This window comes from Micropterus salmoides, unplaced genomic scaffold (genome assembly GCF_014851395.1).
Source record: "Micropterus salmoides isolate LMB-PRFRI ecotype aquatic unplaced genomic scaffold, ASM1485139v1 Ms_hic_scaffold_17, whole genome shotgun sequence".
In the NCBI taxonomy this organism is placed as follows: Eukaryota; Metazoa; Chordata; class Actinopteri; order Centrarchiformes; family Centrarchidae; genus Micropterus; species Micropterus salmoides.
The window spans coordinates 23967164-23984365 of record NW_024040817.1 but is presented as its reverse complement, the minus strand read 5'-3'; the positions used below and the strand labels follow the sequence as shown (position 1 = coordinate 23984365).

The 17202-nt window shown below is 40.4% G+C and overlaps 1 protein-coding gene across 1 annotated transcript in view; it reads left to right on the top strand.

Moving 5' to 3' along the window:
- csmd2 (CUB and Sushi multiple domains 2) overlaps nucleotides 1-17202 on the top strand; it is a 251780-nt gene that overhangs the window by 149127 nt on the left and 85451 nt on the right. Inside the window, exons 16-26 of the mRNA XM_038725504.1 lie at nucleotides 749-943; nucleotides 2535-2673; nucleotides 4252-4439; nucleotides 5228-5416; nucleotides 6002-6118; nucleotides 6640-6855; nucleotides 7814-8002; nucleotides 9333-9502; nucleotides 9617-9773; nucleotides 9964-10155; nucleotides 14077-14203. Of these exons, the coding sequence (XP_038581432.1) occupies nucleotides 749-943; nucleotides 2535-2673; nucleotides 4252-4439; nucleotides 5228-5416; nucleotides 6002-6118; nucleotides 6640-6855; nucleotides 7814-8002; nucleotides 9333-9502; nucleotides 9617-9773; nucleotides 9964-10155; nucleotides 14077-14203 (1879 nt within the window). The remainder of the gene's footprint in view (nucleotides 1-748; nucleotides 944-2534; nucleotides 2674-4251; nucleotides 4440-5227; nucleotides 5417-6001; nucleotides 6119-6639; nucleotides 6856-7813; nucleotides 8003-9332; nucleotides 9503-9616; nucleotides 9774-9963; nucleotides 10156-14076; nucleotides 14204-17202) is intronic.

Genomic DNA, 17202 nt, shown 5'->3' with positions numbered 1-17202 from the left:
GGGGGATTCATCAACACCTACATGTGTCACCTACCTGCGCGTGTGTACAAGACTGAGAGCGAGCAAGTGAGTAAGTGAGAGAGATAGTGGCGCAGGTGATGTATTTGTTTACATGCCTTGTTCCGGGGATATGCCTCTTCTTGTGTGACTGCGTTTCTCCGTGGCCTTTTTAACTGGTTCCTACTTGAAGTCCCATTGGCTTGAGGATGTATGAAAACAATTTCCCCTGTTTGTTTACTCCACCTATCATTCGGCAGTGTCGTGTGGTGCTGATGATCTGCATATGGTGGGGTTTCCCACCCTCTGGAATCACTGCAGCAGGGTGAATCAATGTGACTCACTAAGTGAAACAAATTTCTTCTTGCTAAATGCTGGCATTGCTTAATGCTGACAGTAGAAAAAAAGTTTCGTCAAGAAACTTGGGTAATTATTTTCAAATCTCCGTGGAAATTTGCATCTTTGCACAGAAAACGTAATATGTGACAAGGATTAATACCAGCAGAATTAGAAGTCTGTTATTTTTCTTGTGTCTTCAACAAGTTGACACTTTGTTTATCCGCTTCTTTTAAAAGCATTTTATTAAACAAAAGTTTTATTTTATTTTTTGCTTTTATGTTATGTGACTGAGAAGTGAAATTAGTGACTTTTATTATTATTTATCTTCTCTTTAAAAAACATTTAACACTATTGCCTCACCCTTTTGTCTGCTCTTCACACTAACCCTATCTCCTCTCTTCATTTCCAATAGCATTTCGCCACAACGAGTGCCCAGACCCAGGAGTGCCTGTTAATGGGAAACGCTTTGGTGAGAGCCTTCAGCTGGGCAGTTCCATCTCATTCCTGTGCGAAGAGGGCTTCGTTAAGACCCACGGCTCGCAAACCATCTCGTGCATTCTCAAGGATGGCAACGTGGTGTGGGACAATGCAGTGCCCCGCTGTGAAGGTGAGTAAAAGAGTCGTTACCCTTTGTAACAGCCATCCTACAACAGGTTATTGGAGTGTTTTGTGTCTAACATTTTAGCTACAAAAAGTGTTTCTTTTCTTTCGTTTTTTTTATTAGGTTGAATGGGATGAAGCCTTTTGCTGGGGACGCATATAGGTGTTTGAAAAACAACATTCTCAGATTTACTGACAGTTTTTAATATTAGTCGCAAATATTAACAAAATGAGTGGGATTTATTCCATATTTCTTTATCCAATATCACAGAGTTATGTTTGAGTTGGGATAGTTAGCTGTGTAGCTCAGAAAATCCAGATCTCACCAGAGTAAATACACAGAGTATTTAAGTCATTAAGATGAAGATGTGTATATCTAGCACCTCATTAGCTTGGTACCCACTTTGTTCTTGCTTATATACAACTGTTATAAACTGATGAAATGGGAGTTTGTTTAAATGCGCACTCTATAGCTAGTAATGTAGCATCACTGCACCATAGAGTTGTAAAGAGAGTATTTCTTCTGCACACCCAAAAGTGAATAGATTGGTGTTGATGAAAGGAGAAGACCAGAAATCAATCTGACAATGGTTTTGCTGCTCCTTGTGGGTTGCATTAATTAAATGACTACAGTTGATGCAGATATAATTAATCAATATCAATAATGGCATAAATTATAATGATAGGGATCACTGAGATCTGACTAAAGGGTGGTGATTGCTGCTAATGATACAGAATCTTTGTTCTTTCAAATATCTGATGCTGCAGACATGCTGTACTTACATACAGACTGCAGAACCATCCAGTTACTCCTCTGTGATTCAACATTCAATAAACTATTTCAAGAAAACCAGAAAAGGCCTATATAGCAGGCAAAGCTAAAATAAAGCTAGTTGTTAACCAGCTGTGTAGCACATCAAGCACAGACATGGTTAAAACATGTCACTTCCACCTGTGTGCCGCAGCAGCTTTGTATTCCTTTGAGACCATCTATCATACCCCTTCGTTCGTAGAGTAATGTGTTTTATAGATGTCCTTCAGTATGCTGAGTTGGCTGATTAAATCATTCCACTTCAAAGGGAGCGAGGAGCTGGCACTTTAACTAAGCCCTCCACTGTGCCTGTGTGTTCTGGTTAAGGATAGGCAGTTAAAGAGATGCACAGCAAGGTGAGCAGTAACAAAGATGAAGCTATGGGAGAGGGGTCGATGTGCTCAAGTGCCTTTTGTACTAGCGATCAAAGATGTCCCGTTTGCTCTATTTGATGGGGATGACAGCAGTACTTTTATAGGAGGGGTTTGAAGACAGATTTTAAGACAACAGCATAGGGGAGGAAACATAATCACACACATGGATACATAATGCATGCCCTTGCACACACATGCAATAACAGGTATGCTCTTTGGAGAAATGGTTAACCTTGAAGTGAGCTGTCACGAATTTACATCAGATGGACCCTGGCAGTTAAAGAAATGGGATGAGCCCCAGCTGATGCATGAGATCATCTATTGCTATTGTCATACATCAGCCGGGATAGACATGCATAATTCAGTCTCTATCTACTCTTTCTCTTTCTCCATTTCTTCTCTCTCTCCATTAGCCCCATGTGGAGGGGATCTGAAGGCTCCCAGTGGGATCATCCTCTCCCCTGGCTGGCCAGAACTCTATAAGGAGGCCCTTAACTGTGAATGGATCATTGAGGCTCCTCCAGGCTACCCCATCAAGATCATCTTCGATAAGTGAGTCACCCGGATAGCAACTGTTGTTGTGTCAGTGTTTTTTCCCCTGTCAGAGTGAGCTTGGATTTTTCTTGCTTTAACCCTTAAACCTTCTCGCAGTTTCATCATGTGCTCACATTTATTTCTCTGCTTTCTCACTTCTTCTTGAATCTCTTCCTCTATCTTCTCTTTCTGGCAGTAATGCATTAGATCTAATGTACATCAACATACACTGCCAACTAGGCTAATGCTATGTTTTATTTAGCAAGTGCATTTGATCCTTTCATTTGATAGCCCCCTTCCTGAAGATCAACAGATTTCCTTACTATTTACACACACACACACATACGTAGACCTGAAGGTTTGTAAATGTAATGCGTATGTAAGTGGAGCTGGTCTGTCAAGGGGAACCAGAGAGTTGGGAAAGGAGGTAATTTTTCCTGATGGTTGAGAGAGAGAGAGACACATACAATCGTACGATCAAACGCTACATTAGCTCATCCTTGCAAGCCCATCTCATCCTCATCCCTGCCATAATAACACCCCATGCAAAATGAATACAACATAAATGTTTGTTGCTCTTTAATTTTTATGTAACATCAATAAAATATCACAAACCGCTTCATTTAGATGACATGGTTCTGAAACATAAGCAATTTATTCATGGCTTTGAAGATGAAGAGTCTCTGGCAACAAAGGCGGTAACACACGAGCACGCCCTCACACACGCACGTACACACACATGCTACACAGATGCAGTCGCCAAATGTCTCAGGATTTTCTAAAACTCAACATGTGCATATTGGAAATAATTAAATTAAACCCTCCTGGATTCACAGTGTTGGTTAAAAGCTAAATATTCTGAGCTGCCATAAAGATATTCGTACTATTGTCAAAGTCTTGTTTAAATTACTGCCCATCCATCAGAATAAGCTTGATTCAATCAATCTCTTTTCTGCTGTTGGCATGGAATGCAACTTATAAGATTTTAATTGAGGCCAAATGTCATAAATATTCATTTGTTTTTTTTTGAATCTCCACACTGGTTTTCAGTTTCAGTAATATAATTGCTTGATTGGTAATCTTCCTTATTAGTTCTGAATTTCACTTAGTGTTGCCCAATTGCCCAAAAGCACATTCACCAGCTTGGCAGCCGCAGGGTAAAAATGAGCTGTAGCCCAAAAATGAGCTGTAGTGTGCCATGTTTGTGGTAATTTTGTAAAACACAATTTTTTTGTGGGTGGGAAGAGTATGCTCCATGTAAATGTTTGACAGACAGGACCCTTATCATTTCAGTTAAATATTCTGATTAAGTAGGGCATATTCCGAAACAAATTAGCAAAAAATACAACTAGCATATAATATGTGACCATCGGAGGCCTTTTAGGGTCTGGGGCCCCAGTGCGGTTATTCACTTTGTCTGGTTAGTAGTCCAGCCTTACATTTGCCACGCTGTAAACCTGACTCAGCACTGGAACTAATGAGAATTACCCATGAAACTCTAGACTAGTCTACATTTTATAGACATATTATTATATGAGAACTTTTCCTTTTTTTGGAAAGCATAAAAGTTGTTAAACTAATTTCTCTGTTTTTCAGGTTCCGTACAGAGGTCAACTATGACGTCCTTGAGGTGCGCGATGGGCGTTTTCCCTCTTCACCTCTAATTGGTAGTTACCAGGGCACCCAGGTTCCCCAGTTCCTCATCAGCACCTCCAACTTCATTTTTCTCCTCTTCTCCACTGACAAGAGCCACTCTGACATCGGCTTCCGCATACGTTACGAAAGTAAGAACTTGATAACACAAAGTCAAGCCTGCACCCAAAGATACAGGATAGATACACTGCAAAGGAAGGACTCATTTACCTGTGCTTCACACACCCTAATAGAAATGAATCTATTACAATTCAGCAACCATAAGCCTTGTTCGCTGTACTAGCAAAAGCTATTCTGTCTTGGTTGTAAATACAATCTCTGGAGGCTCTCAATTTCACCATGAAGCTGTTCTTATTAGAACACCTATAATTAGAAAGAAAATGGGGTGATATTATTCTGTCAGATATCCCTGACTTACCATGCTCAAAATTCTATATACCCTGTCACCTACACACACACACACACACACACACACACACTTTTCCCACACACCAGTCTTCACTCATGCTGTAAATTCAACCCATAAGGCAAGCCTATCCTTGTTTCTACGTGTGTGGCTCACACTAGTAACCTTTGTCTGTGGTAAATCTCTGCAAAACTTCAATAATTCACTATGGCTGCTACTTAGGCAGAAACTATGCAAGGTGGAGTGGAGAAAAGTGCAGAAACTTCTCATTGGTTTATTCTTGTTGAAAAGGATGTTCTGTTGAATTATTTATCAGGATTGTGTTGAGAAAATAAACTGCCTTTTAACATTTCTTAACCTCCAATGGACCTATTGAAAACTGTATATAATCCTAATTACATTGCAAGCAAGTGGACTTCCAGTATATGTTCCTCTGTCTTTGATAATGTGTTGCTTGTCCTGATATTTTTCTCTTATTTTATTATTATTTTTTTTTGTCCCGTTCCTCTCTAGCCCTGCAGTTACAGTCGGATCACTGCGTGGACCCTGGTATCCCGGTCAACGGACAGCGACACGGCAATGACTTCTATGTGGGCGCTTTGGTGACATTTAGCTGTGACGCAGGGTACACACTTAGTGACACAGAGCCATTAGAATGTGAACCTAATTTTCAGTGGAGCCGCCCCCTGCCAAGCTGTGATGGTACGTTCCAAAATATTGACCTAGAAATTAATAGTCTCCTGCAAGATTTCCTCATATTCATAAATGGGATTAAAGCTAAAGTCATTGTTGTATGTTGTTCCAGACGAAACATGAAAAATGGTTGAGCGCTTTATAACATCACATTTCAATTGCTATGCATATCTGAGTTATTATAAAATCCATATAAGATGGTGCTGTTACTTTCAACGACTCTTATTTTAGACTTTAAAAGTTTCTTCCTCATTTCATCATCAATGTTTTATATGTACGGTGGTGAGCTTACCCTTTGATGTTTCCCTTTTTTCCTCATCTGTAAACGCTTTTATATTAAAGGACAGTATTGATTTCTGCCCACTCTTTAATGATATTGATGATACCACTCTCTCCTTTTTATGCTGTCTTGAAGGGCATCTCTTGTAAAATGAATTTATCACATTGTAAATGCGCAGACAAGTTTTGCAATTTTTGGGGGAAATTTTATTTCTGTCTTCATCCGCTTTGTTTTGCCCTTTCTGATTTCTGCCTCTCTTCTCCTTTCTCTCCTTCATCCATATCCTGCTGTTTACATTTGCCTTGTGTCGCCAGCTTTGTGTGGCGGTTATATCCAGGGGAACTTTGGCACCATCCTATCACCTGGCTTCCCAGACTTTTACCCACACAACCTGAACTGCACATGGATAATCGAGACCTCTCATGGCAAAGGTTAGCAGAGAAATTCTGTGTCAACACATGCAGCAGTCAGATTCAATTTGCCTTACAATGTCATTTCCCCCTACTGAGTGGCCTTTTTATTTTGCCGAACAAGCTTGTCTCTGTAAGACTGAGTGCTGAGAGGCTGGCCTAGGGCTACGGCGCCACGGGACGACTCTCCAGTCATGTCACCTTTGATAGAGCGCTCGCATCAAATTGACACATCCTTATTTGTGGATGCTCTCTGTGCGTGGGTGTAATGTCTTTGATAAGTAGTAGAGGAAGAAGACAGAGGATTGATGCTGTATGCATCATGAAACTGACACTCCGGTCTGTCTCCAGTGAATATAAGTTAGTTATAAGTCATATCATTTTTTAGATTTTTTCCACACTTAAGTGAAATTCCAACTTGCAGGAATATTTTTGAACATATGCAGGATGGAAATACAAGAATTGCAATGTACTTATGGGAAAGTCAAAACTAAAAAACTAAATAAATAAACAACACAACTATTTCTACATCTCTTATTCAGGTGTCCAATTCACCTTCCACACCTTCCACCTTGAGAGCCCTCATGACCATTTGTTAGTGACGGAGAACGGCAGCTTCTCTCAGCCCCTGTGGAGACTGACAGGCTCCACACTGCCTCCACCTCTCAGTGCAGGCCTTTTTGGAAACTACACAGCTCAGATCCGTTTCCTCTCTGACTTCTCTGTTTCCTACGAGGGATTCAACATCACTTTCTCAGGTAAGAATGGATTTAGTCATTCCAAATACTGAGAGATGAAAAGAGGGATAGCCGAAAAATGCCGGTCACTGTACTGATCCATGTTTATCACCTAGAGGAGACTGAAACAGAGAGGTAGGGAAAAGGAAAAGAAAAGTAAAAACATTATGCACCTCAGGTTCTTGTTGAGGCTCCAGGGTATGGATCAAAGACCTGCTGTGACCTTTTAATAAAAAGGGTCTGTTTCAATAGGTTATTGCCACAAACAGCGAAGCTTATTTAGGAGAAGGCCATCATACACAGGGAGCATAATAATTAGAAGTCCTAGAAATATATGTAATTACAGACACTTGAGTGTATAATGAAATAGTTAACATCAAGGGAATTGATTAATTGTAAATGATTAATTTAGCACAAATGGCCCTTTACCTACTGAGAGAATCATTTCACCTCACCTCCTTTTACTCTCACAGTGTCCCTTGATTTGAACCCCAAGACATAGTAAAAAGGAATGTTCTATTAAAAATCTAATAGACCCTCACTGGCAGTTTGAAATACCAAAAACCACCAACATTTTTAGCTTTACAGGAAGGATGAAGAGCTATGGCTGAACAGACGGAGGTCTTAATGTTGAGATATATTACTCGGAATGGCCCCTCAAAGGCACATGATGCTTTATTCATTTAAATAATTTGGTGTTATGTTGTTTGGATGAGATCTTGGACATTGAGGACATTCGATTAATTTAAGCATCGTTTACCTTCCTATTTATCAGTGGGTAAAAATGTCTCAAATGCCTTTCAAACCGTGCCAGAATTCCGAATCAGCTCAATTTACACTTACACATGTTTAAACTTTGTAGGACATGACTGTGATGTGACAGACCGTAACAAAGACACAGGTTACATGATATTTCCTGTATCTCTGAACATTACATACATTTACACCTTTTCTTGTTATTCTTTCTCTGTTTTTCCAGAGTATGATTTGGAGCCATGTGAGGATCCTGGAATCCCACCCTACAGTACCAGAAAAGGCCTGCAGTACGGAGTGGGCGACGCCCTCATCTTCTCCTGTTTTCCGGGTTACCGACTGGAGGGTCCGGCGAGGGTGATTTGCTTAGGGGGCAGGAGGCGGGTGTGGAGCTCCCCTCTGCCAAGGTGTGTTGGTAGGTGGTCACATGCTTTATTTTGGCTTTTGTCACTCCCCCTCTTCCCTCCTCACAATGCCACATTGCCACACTAGCCCTTTCACATACACCCACCCATTCAGAAATGTACAAAACTGTCAGTCACGTTGGAAGACAACATACTTTCCTTTCAATTCTCCTCAACATCATCACCTCTCCATCCACCCACATTTTGTCTCTTCGTTGGATAGCTTCCCAGAAACAGCCTTTTTGACTTTGTCCAAATTATGTGGAGCAGCAGCTCTAATGAGGATGGCATTAAAGAGCTGAAATATGCTAATTATTGATGTTGCTTGTTGCTAATTCCTGGGAAACAAGACTAGTCAAACTGCAAAGATTTAGGTCAGTATGTTGACTCTATAATGCACCAAATCTTAAGAGCTGCAGTAGTGTGTTGATAATGAAAATGAATTGTGTCCTAACGATCGACCTGCTCGTGTTTGTCCTTAGCATGGCTCTTTTCAGCATATCCAAAACACTCTTAAAAACATAACTGTGACACAACTGTGAACTGCTTGACCTGCTTTATGAGCGTATTTTCACAACTTGCACAGTTTTTGGTTTTTAAACTCATAAAGTAATTTAAAATAAGTTATTATGATTTTGACAGTCTAATACCAGTAATTGCTGTTTAATAAATACAAATTGCCAAAGTCACATTTATTTTCCTCACCCACAGCAATAAAATCTGGTTTGTTTCTAAATTTTTGTTTTGAGTTTTTAGGCATGTGTAAAGTAGGTCAAGCTATTTCCTTATAAAATGGTTTGCTCGTGTTCTCATTACATATTTATCTGTAGGAATAAAGATGCTAGTTTGTAGTTTCTTGGTCTTTTTTTGCCTCAAGATAAATGCAAATTTTTAAAGGTTGACAGTGATGTGACACATTTTGTTACACTTCTGGCAATCATATTCAGCCTTATTTTAAGTCCCACCGCCTCACCTCATCTTACCTCATTGCATTCATGAAGTTAAAACTCTGTAGAAAACTTTGCCCCACCTTTTTACTTTTCCACTGTTTCCCTGATGTGATTCAGAAAAGGCAATTTTCAAATGGAGTTGAAATTACTGTTAATCATATTCAGATTGCATTGCGATTATGATGATGTGCCACTCAGCATTCAGGTACAGTCATTGACCATATTCTTCTCCCCATCACCTCTCCCATCTCCCTATGCATGATAGCATGAATAAATACACTCTGAGTTTCAAGCATATAGCCATTGACATGTCCTCTGCTCTCTCCAACACCACCACCTTTTCCCTACCTTTGTCCTTCTCTTTCTCTCTGCTCCCCCTCTTTTTCTCTAGCTGAATGCGGCTCATCCGTGACTGGCATGCAAGGGGTGCTGCTCTCACCCAACTACCCCGGTTACTACGGCAACAACCACGAGTGCATCTACTCCATCCAGACGCAGCCGGGCAAAGGCATCCAGCTACGAGCACGAGACTTCAGACTGGAGGAGGATGACATGCTCAAAGTGAGGGGGTGGGGGGAGTTGCGCCCTCCCCGTGTGTGTATGCAGCCTTGTTAGTGTATCTGTGAATGCCCACCTGATCATCTCAATCCAGCTTCCTCCCACTCTCCCTCCCAGGTCTTTGATGGCAGCAGTAATAAGGCTCGTCTGCTGGGGGTGTTTACAGGCAGCGAGCTGCTAGACACAACCCTGAACTCCACCTCCAGCTCCATGTGGCTGGAGTTCATCAGCAATGCGGATAACACCAGTAAAGGCTTTGAACTGCACTTCATTAGTGAGTGACACACAAACACGCACCCACCTTTCTTTACATTTGATATTTACATTTTAGTAAAGTTTGTTTGCTTAAATCTCATTCTCCAACCCTCTTTGTTGCCTCCTACACATACAGATCACATTCGCACTTTGTTCTTCAATACCTTCCTAACCCTTTTGTCTCCATTTCCCCTCTCTGTCTCTCCAAGGTTTTGAGCTGGTGAAATGTGAGGATCCAGGTGTTCCGCAGTTTGGCTATAAGCGGGAGGACAAGGGTCATTTTGCAGGGAGCACTGTGTCGTATAGTTGTGACCCAGGCTACACCCTGAAAGGCCCCGAGGTGCTCACATGCCTGAGGGGGGAGAGGAGGGCATGGGACAGCCCCCTCCCACTGTGTGTTGGTGAGTCAAGTGCTCCTTGAAGGGGTTTGGGATCAAGTGTGTCTATGCTTTTGGCAGAATTATTAGTTTATTTGCCAATTTAATTCTGGGTTCTGCTAATTTTGTAGCTAATTTGTTTTGCATTACAAAAGTAAACAAAAGTATAGAAAGTACTCATTATGCAGAATGACCACTTTCTGAACATTATCATGTTGGATTATTATTATTATGATGCAATAACATGCAAGCAGCAGTTTAATGTTGCAGCTGGCCAAGTTGTAGCAAAATAACTTACATTTTGTTGGTAGTCAGTTGAAAAAAGTTATATGAACTAATGTTTTATATGGAATAAAAATTGCAAATGAAATCTAACTAGTAGCTAAAGTTGTCAAAGAAGTCTAGTGAAGTTTAAAGTAGCATAAAATGGAAATACTCTAATAAATGACAAGTGCTTCAAAATGTTATTCAAGTACAGGGCATTAGTGTACTTAAAGTATTTTAGAGTTTTTATAAGAGGAGTTTGTTATGTTGGAGTAACATTAGGAAATAAACTTTGCCTCTCCAACACTGACTCACATTTCTACCGGCTTCTTCTTGCAACAACTGGTGTCACCGAGAGTCACTCATAGGGATCCTCTGCATGATGTTGTCAGACACCTTGTATAAAAGTCTGAGCCTGTTGTTGGCAAAAACAAGCACTTTTTGTGGATGTAATTTTGACATGCGCAATTGCCACCACTGCAGCTGGTTCGCAGCTGCTGTCTGAAATCATCTGTTGCACAGGTACCAAAACATTTTGTACCAAGTACTAGTCATTTTGACACCAAAATATGTGAAAATAGGTTTAAAATACCAAAATTATTCTTAAAATACTTTTCTTTGCCAGTGCAGGTTTAGAAAAGTTTTGTGGTTTGTTTTAGCTCTTTAGCTAAGAGCGTTATCTCATTGAAAATGACTCTGCTCTATTTAGCTCCTCATATTCATATTGCATCATTTTTTAATTTAATTCTGCATAGACAGGTTTTTAACCCCTAGCTGTCGGAGGTGGAAAGACTTTGAAAGTCAACTGTACGGAGATCATTTCTCCATTAACGTTTAGCAGAGGCTATACTAATCTGATCTTTTTTTAATTTATTTTGAGTTCACCTTTAACTTTTTGCCAGCTGACACAAATAGTATACGTTATTATATTCAAAACTATTAAACTGACATACGTACACACACATGCTGCCTATATGGTGTCATGGTAACAAACCCAAAGCAATGTTTTGAGTCTTCTCCTGGGCAATATTTTGACAGTCTCTCAGAAGCCAGCCAGAAGCTCGGTAAGGAAAACAGGCAGGATACTGCTTTTTGACATCAGCCAAGGTGATTAGAATAATATTGCTTGGCTCCGGTTTCAACCCAAACTGACAGGTAATTTCATGTCTGGGTACAAAAAACATTCAGCATACTGTATATCTCTGAACACGTTTGTCCTCCCCATGCCCCTTTCACTGCAGATGATGGCCTAACAGCCAGAGTGAATTTGGGAGCAGATGAGGGACTGTTTGTGTTTGTAATGGTGGGATTATTTTCTAGCACCAAGGACACACTGAACACAGATGGGAAGGGTATAGCGAGGAGGGAAGGGGGGGAAATGAAATTGAGTTGAAAACAGTTGGGAGAGTTCACATCCTGAAGGTCACAGAAGAAGAACGTTGCAAGGTTTAGTTGTAAAACTGGTTGTATGCTATTGACACTTAATTTGTGCATAGTCAGTTTTGATAATTACATATAAATGTCTTTTTTTATAGCTCACCACACATTTCTACATATTAATGGATAACTGACAGTACATAGTTTTTGTATGGTGCTTCAGTAAAATGTTATATGTTTGATTTGCAAGGAGTCTCCTAGATGTTCAATGTTCCATTTCCATAAATTACAAGACACACACATATAATTTGATCATGCACATGCACGTTGTCTTGTACAGGGGGAAATTTAATCTACTTTGAGAAGAAGGTAAGACAAAAATAGAGGCACAACCTGAGTTGTTTTAGAAAGATGTATGTGGATACTGGAGGGGTAGAGTAGCTGAGGGAGATCCACTGTCATGTCAGCACTGAGCAGTAGTTTCTTAGGTCATAAGGCTGGAAGAAAGAGATGACTTTGTCTTACTGTGATAGATCACCGTCTTCTCTTTTCACCCCATGAAACACGCTTTCTTCAACAAGAAAAGCATAACAGAGGGGGGGGGACTTTGAGAGACTAAAACCTCAGCAGTGTGAAGATTGATACGTTCATTTTTGTATATTTTCCCCCTCCTTCCAAGACAGTAAAAGCAAAAATGACAGTCAAATCTTTAAGACATTTTTTGCAACTAAGCATGTAGTCTATTTACAGTATGTGCCGATGTGTGCATGTGTATTGTTTCATGTGTTTATGCTTTGACAGCAAAAATGATCAGAGGCCAGCCCTGGTGATCACTGCTGTTTAAATGCGTGAGGGAGATGGAGAGTCTGAAGGAGGGAGACACAGAGAGAAACAAAGGAAAGATTTATTTGCAAACATGAGGAAATACATGTTTATCAAAAGGAAGGTGCTTTTTTTCTGTCCAATGTGTATGGAGAAGCCACAGCTTGTCCCTGTCTGATGGTCTGTTACCCTGTATGTGTGTACACTGCAGTATTTTTATGTAGTTAGTTGCTTAGTGGCTTACTTCCTTCTTGCCAGGATGCTTCTGTTTGTGTGTGTCTGCCATTGTTGCTGTATTTCAGTACAGGGTCTACTTGCCACAGATGGATTTCACACCCATCATCCTGAGTATGATTCCTCCGTTTTCCTCCTGTTTGAAGGATATATTTTTCTCTCAGGGGAAGGAAAAGAAACAAGAACACTTTTATCCTCCTCTTGTCAGTTGAGATGGCCTCAAAATTGTGAACAAAAAACACTTGAAGTCAGATGTTGTTGGGGAACTTTTTTTTTTTCATTAACTTTTGGATAAGGGTAGGAGGTGGTAATTGAAGGGGGGGCTGAAAATTGCTTTTCAGTCACAGAGCGTTTCTGATGGCAATTCATTACTTGAGACTGAAAAAAAACTCCCCACTGTTCTTGACAAAAAGCTTTGGCCTCTAATTTTGCTTTGTAGTTCCAGTGATGTGTGTTTATGTTGTTGTTATCATGGATGTGTGTTGTATACCTCAGGGAGGGGGTGCGGTGGGGAGGCTTGTTGAAATGTGATATGATACTAGAAGCCATATTGTCTACTGCTACCACAACTACAGCATCCGTAAGCACCCTCAGTGACATTCAAGTGATTCATGAAAAGTCTTCCACTCTCTTGGTATGATCTGTTGTCTACCATGTTGCCCAGTAGATACTAATATCAGCAATATTTCCATTAAGGCAACTTTGTATCTGTTCTGTACAAACGTGCATTATATAGCTTTCCTGACTGATACCTGAACTTATACTGAAGCGTTTGCCTTATCTGTCGAAAAGTCTTTGTTAAAGGTTGCACTGAACTTGAGTCTAATATATTGAATGTTGTTGTTCAGTCAACAAGTCCATCAACTTTCAAAGGCAACAGGATGAGGTCATTGGTTGAGATGGTGGATTGCCTTTGCTGAGCCAAGGAGATACACATAGAGTATATTAAGTTGGCTGCTCTCCCTCCCATCATTCAAATTGCAAACAAGATGATAAAGCACATCACATTTGAGCATATGACTACTATGTCAATAATTAATAATGATGAGAGGAAACTGATGATGCACTTTACTGGAAGTTGGATGATGCAGCTTCTGGTATGTTAAGTATGTTAACTTTTTCTTCATTTGACTTTCAGATCATTGATGAGCTTGTACTTATTTTGCTCTTGCATGTTTTACCCTCTTTACTCCTACTCACCATTCACCCCCTTAATCTCTCTGTTTCTCTTTTCCCTCCTCTTTGTAGCGGAGTGTGGGGGTGCCATCAAGGATGAGCCTTCTGGTCGTATCCTGTCTCCGGGCTACCCAGCTCCATATGAGCACAACCTGCACTGTATGTGGACCATTGAGGCGGCCCCTGGAAGCACTATTAGGTCTGAACACACTCTTTGTTTCCTTGTTCGTGCGTTGTAGTTTTCTGATTACATTGTTCTTTTCCAAGCTTTCTTTCAATCTACCACCTTTCAATATACTTCCAATTTAGCCCCCCTTTTTGCAGTGGTATTCATCACTTTTACAGGTTGCTGTGTAATCAATCTTCAAAGAGCTGCTATTGTGCTATAGTTGAGTTACTTCTGGGTGAGGAGGAATGCCACCTCCAAGCATCTAGGTTTCAGACTACACCGAAGGAAGTTAAATTAATAAGTTATTTTATGCTTTAATACAGTACTGTGCAGGCGTGGTGAATACTGTAAAGTAAGAATGCTATACACATGCTAATAGACATGTTAATCATTTATATTTATATTAACAAAATCCTAAGTGAGTGAACAAAAGAAAAATCTAAATCAATTAAAAACTTGGTGTGACCCCTTTTTGCCTTCAGTACTACAATCATTAACATAAAAAGAAACAGCTGTGTAGGAGGAATGCAATTGGCAGCTAAAGTCAGCTAACAAAGTGAGGTTGCTGAAGACAGACTGTCAGAAGTCATACACCGTGGCAAGACTGAGCAGAGCAACAAGACACAAGGTAGTTCTACTGCATCAGCAGGTCTCTCCCTGGTAGAAATTTCAAGGCAGAGAGGTTTCCAGTTGTGTTGTCCAAGCTGAAGCACAAAGAAAGGGGCTGCAGCAGATAAAAAGACCCATCATGCTTACACCCATTCACCACTGGAAGATGTTCAGCCGTGCCATCAGCTCAGAAATGGCAAAAAACAGTGGGACCCAGGTATACCTATCACCCACCCACCCGAGTCTGGTGAGCAGTGGTCATCATGGAAGACTGGTGGCCAAAAAGCCATACCGCCGACATGGAAACAAGGTCAAGCAACTTAGCTATACACAAAAACACAGGAGCTGCAGGAAAATGGCAGCAAGTGCTGTGGATAATTAAGTCAAAATGTGCATTCATGGCATACTTTCAAGATGTTGGAAACAATCCTCAGAGATATTGGTCTATTTTGACATGATAGCATCACACAGTTGCTGCAGATTTGTCGGCTGCACATCCATGATGCGAATCTCCCGTTCCACCACATCCCAAAGGTGCTCTGTTGGATTGAGATCTGGTGACTGTGGAGGCCATTGAAGTACAGTGAACTCATTGTCATGTTCAAGAAACCAGTTTGAGATGATTTGAGCTTTGTGACCTGGTACATCATCCTGCAGGAAGTAGCCATCAGAAGATGTGTACACTGTGATCATAAAGGGATGGACATGGTCAGCAACAATACTCAGGAAGGCTGTCGCGATTAAATGATGCTCAGTTGGTACTAAGGGGCCCAAAGTGTGTCAAGAAAATATCCACCACACCACCAACACCAGCCTGAAACATTGATACAAAGGAGGATGGATCCATGCGTTTATGTTGTTTACTCCAAATTCTGAACCTACCATCTGAATGTCGCAGCTGAAATTGAGACTCTTCAGACAAAGCAACCAATCTGCTATTGTCCTATTTCGGTGAGACTGTTCAAATTGCAGCCTCAGTTTCCTGTTCTTATCTGACAGGATTGGTACCCAGTGTGGTCTTCTGCTGCTGTAGCCCGTCTGCTTCAAGGTTCAACATGTTGTGCATTCAGAGATGGTATTCTGCATACCTTGGTTGTAATGAGTGGTTATTTGAGATACTGTTACCTTTGTCATCTTAATCCAGTCTGCCCATTCTCCTCTGACCTCTGACATTAACAAGGCATTTTCGTCCACACAACTGCCGCTCACTTTGATATTTTATATTTTTTATATTATTCTCTGTAAACCCTAGAGACGGTTGTGAATGAAAATCCCAGTAGATCAGGAGTTTCTGAAATACTCGGACCAGCCCGTCTGGCACCAACAACCATGCCACGTTCAAAGTCACTTAAATCCCCTTTCTTCCCCATTCTGATGCTCGCTTTGAACTTCAGCAAGTTGTCTTGACCACGTCTACATGCCTAAATGCACTGAGTTGCTGCCATGTGATTGGCTGATTAGCTATTTGTGTTAACGAGCAATTGAACAGGTGTACCTAATAAAGTGGCTGGCGTGTGTGTGTGTGTGTGTGTGCATACTATACTTTTTAAGAAGATAAAGATGAATATTGAACTCTTAACCGTGGTGGTATTACTGTTATTCTCTATCCTACTTAGGACTGCAAGCATGTTAAGACCAGTGTCAGTCAAATATCAACATGCTTATGATAACTTCCATGTTTGACATCATTGAAATGGATGGCCACTAAGCCTGAAGAATCAAGCAAAGTGTGTTGAATGTATTCAGAATATTAACTGTGTTTAGGCATTTTCTTGAAGCAGCAATGTAAACTAATGTAATAATCTTGTAAGCCTAGGTAATTTAAGGAACAGTGCTCCACAAGGAGCATTCTGTTAAATCCAAGTACATGTGTATATGAAGGAGCATGTGGAAGAATCAGAGAACACAAAAGATGGTTTAAGTCTGAGGGCTATAATCTCTCTCTCTCCTCATAAAGTGGATTACATTTTCCAGCACATCACATGCTCGTCAGAGTGGAACATGTATGTACTATATATACTATCCTATAAAATCCTTTGTTGTGATGCTCTGTACTCTGTACTGCACATTGGAATCATAGTGCTTTTTGTATACATTCTACAAACATAGTTCAACAATTTTAGGGGACAGGAAGTACTTTCACAGTTCAATATGAACTTAATTAAAAGTTTATGTCTACAGACATCATCAGAAGATTGGTATCTATCCTAGTAATCTCTGACAGGCTTTTATCACAGCCAGTACTTGCTTGTTCCAGGCACGTTTTAAGCTTCAATTTGGACATTATTTCATTTGGATTCCAATGTGTATAAATCCAACACAATGAAAAACATGTCCTAATACTTTCACACTGCACTGTATAGTTTTTTTTGTTTTTGTTGTTGTTCACTGTACCATATCATTTTACATAATAGTTCTGT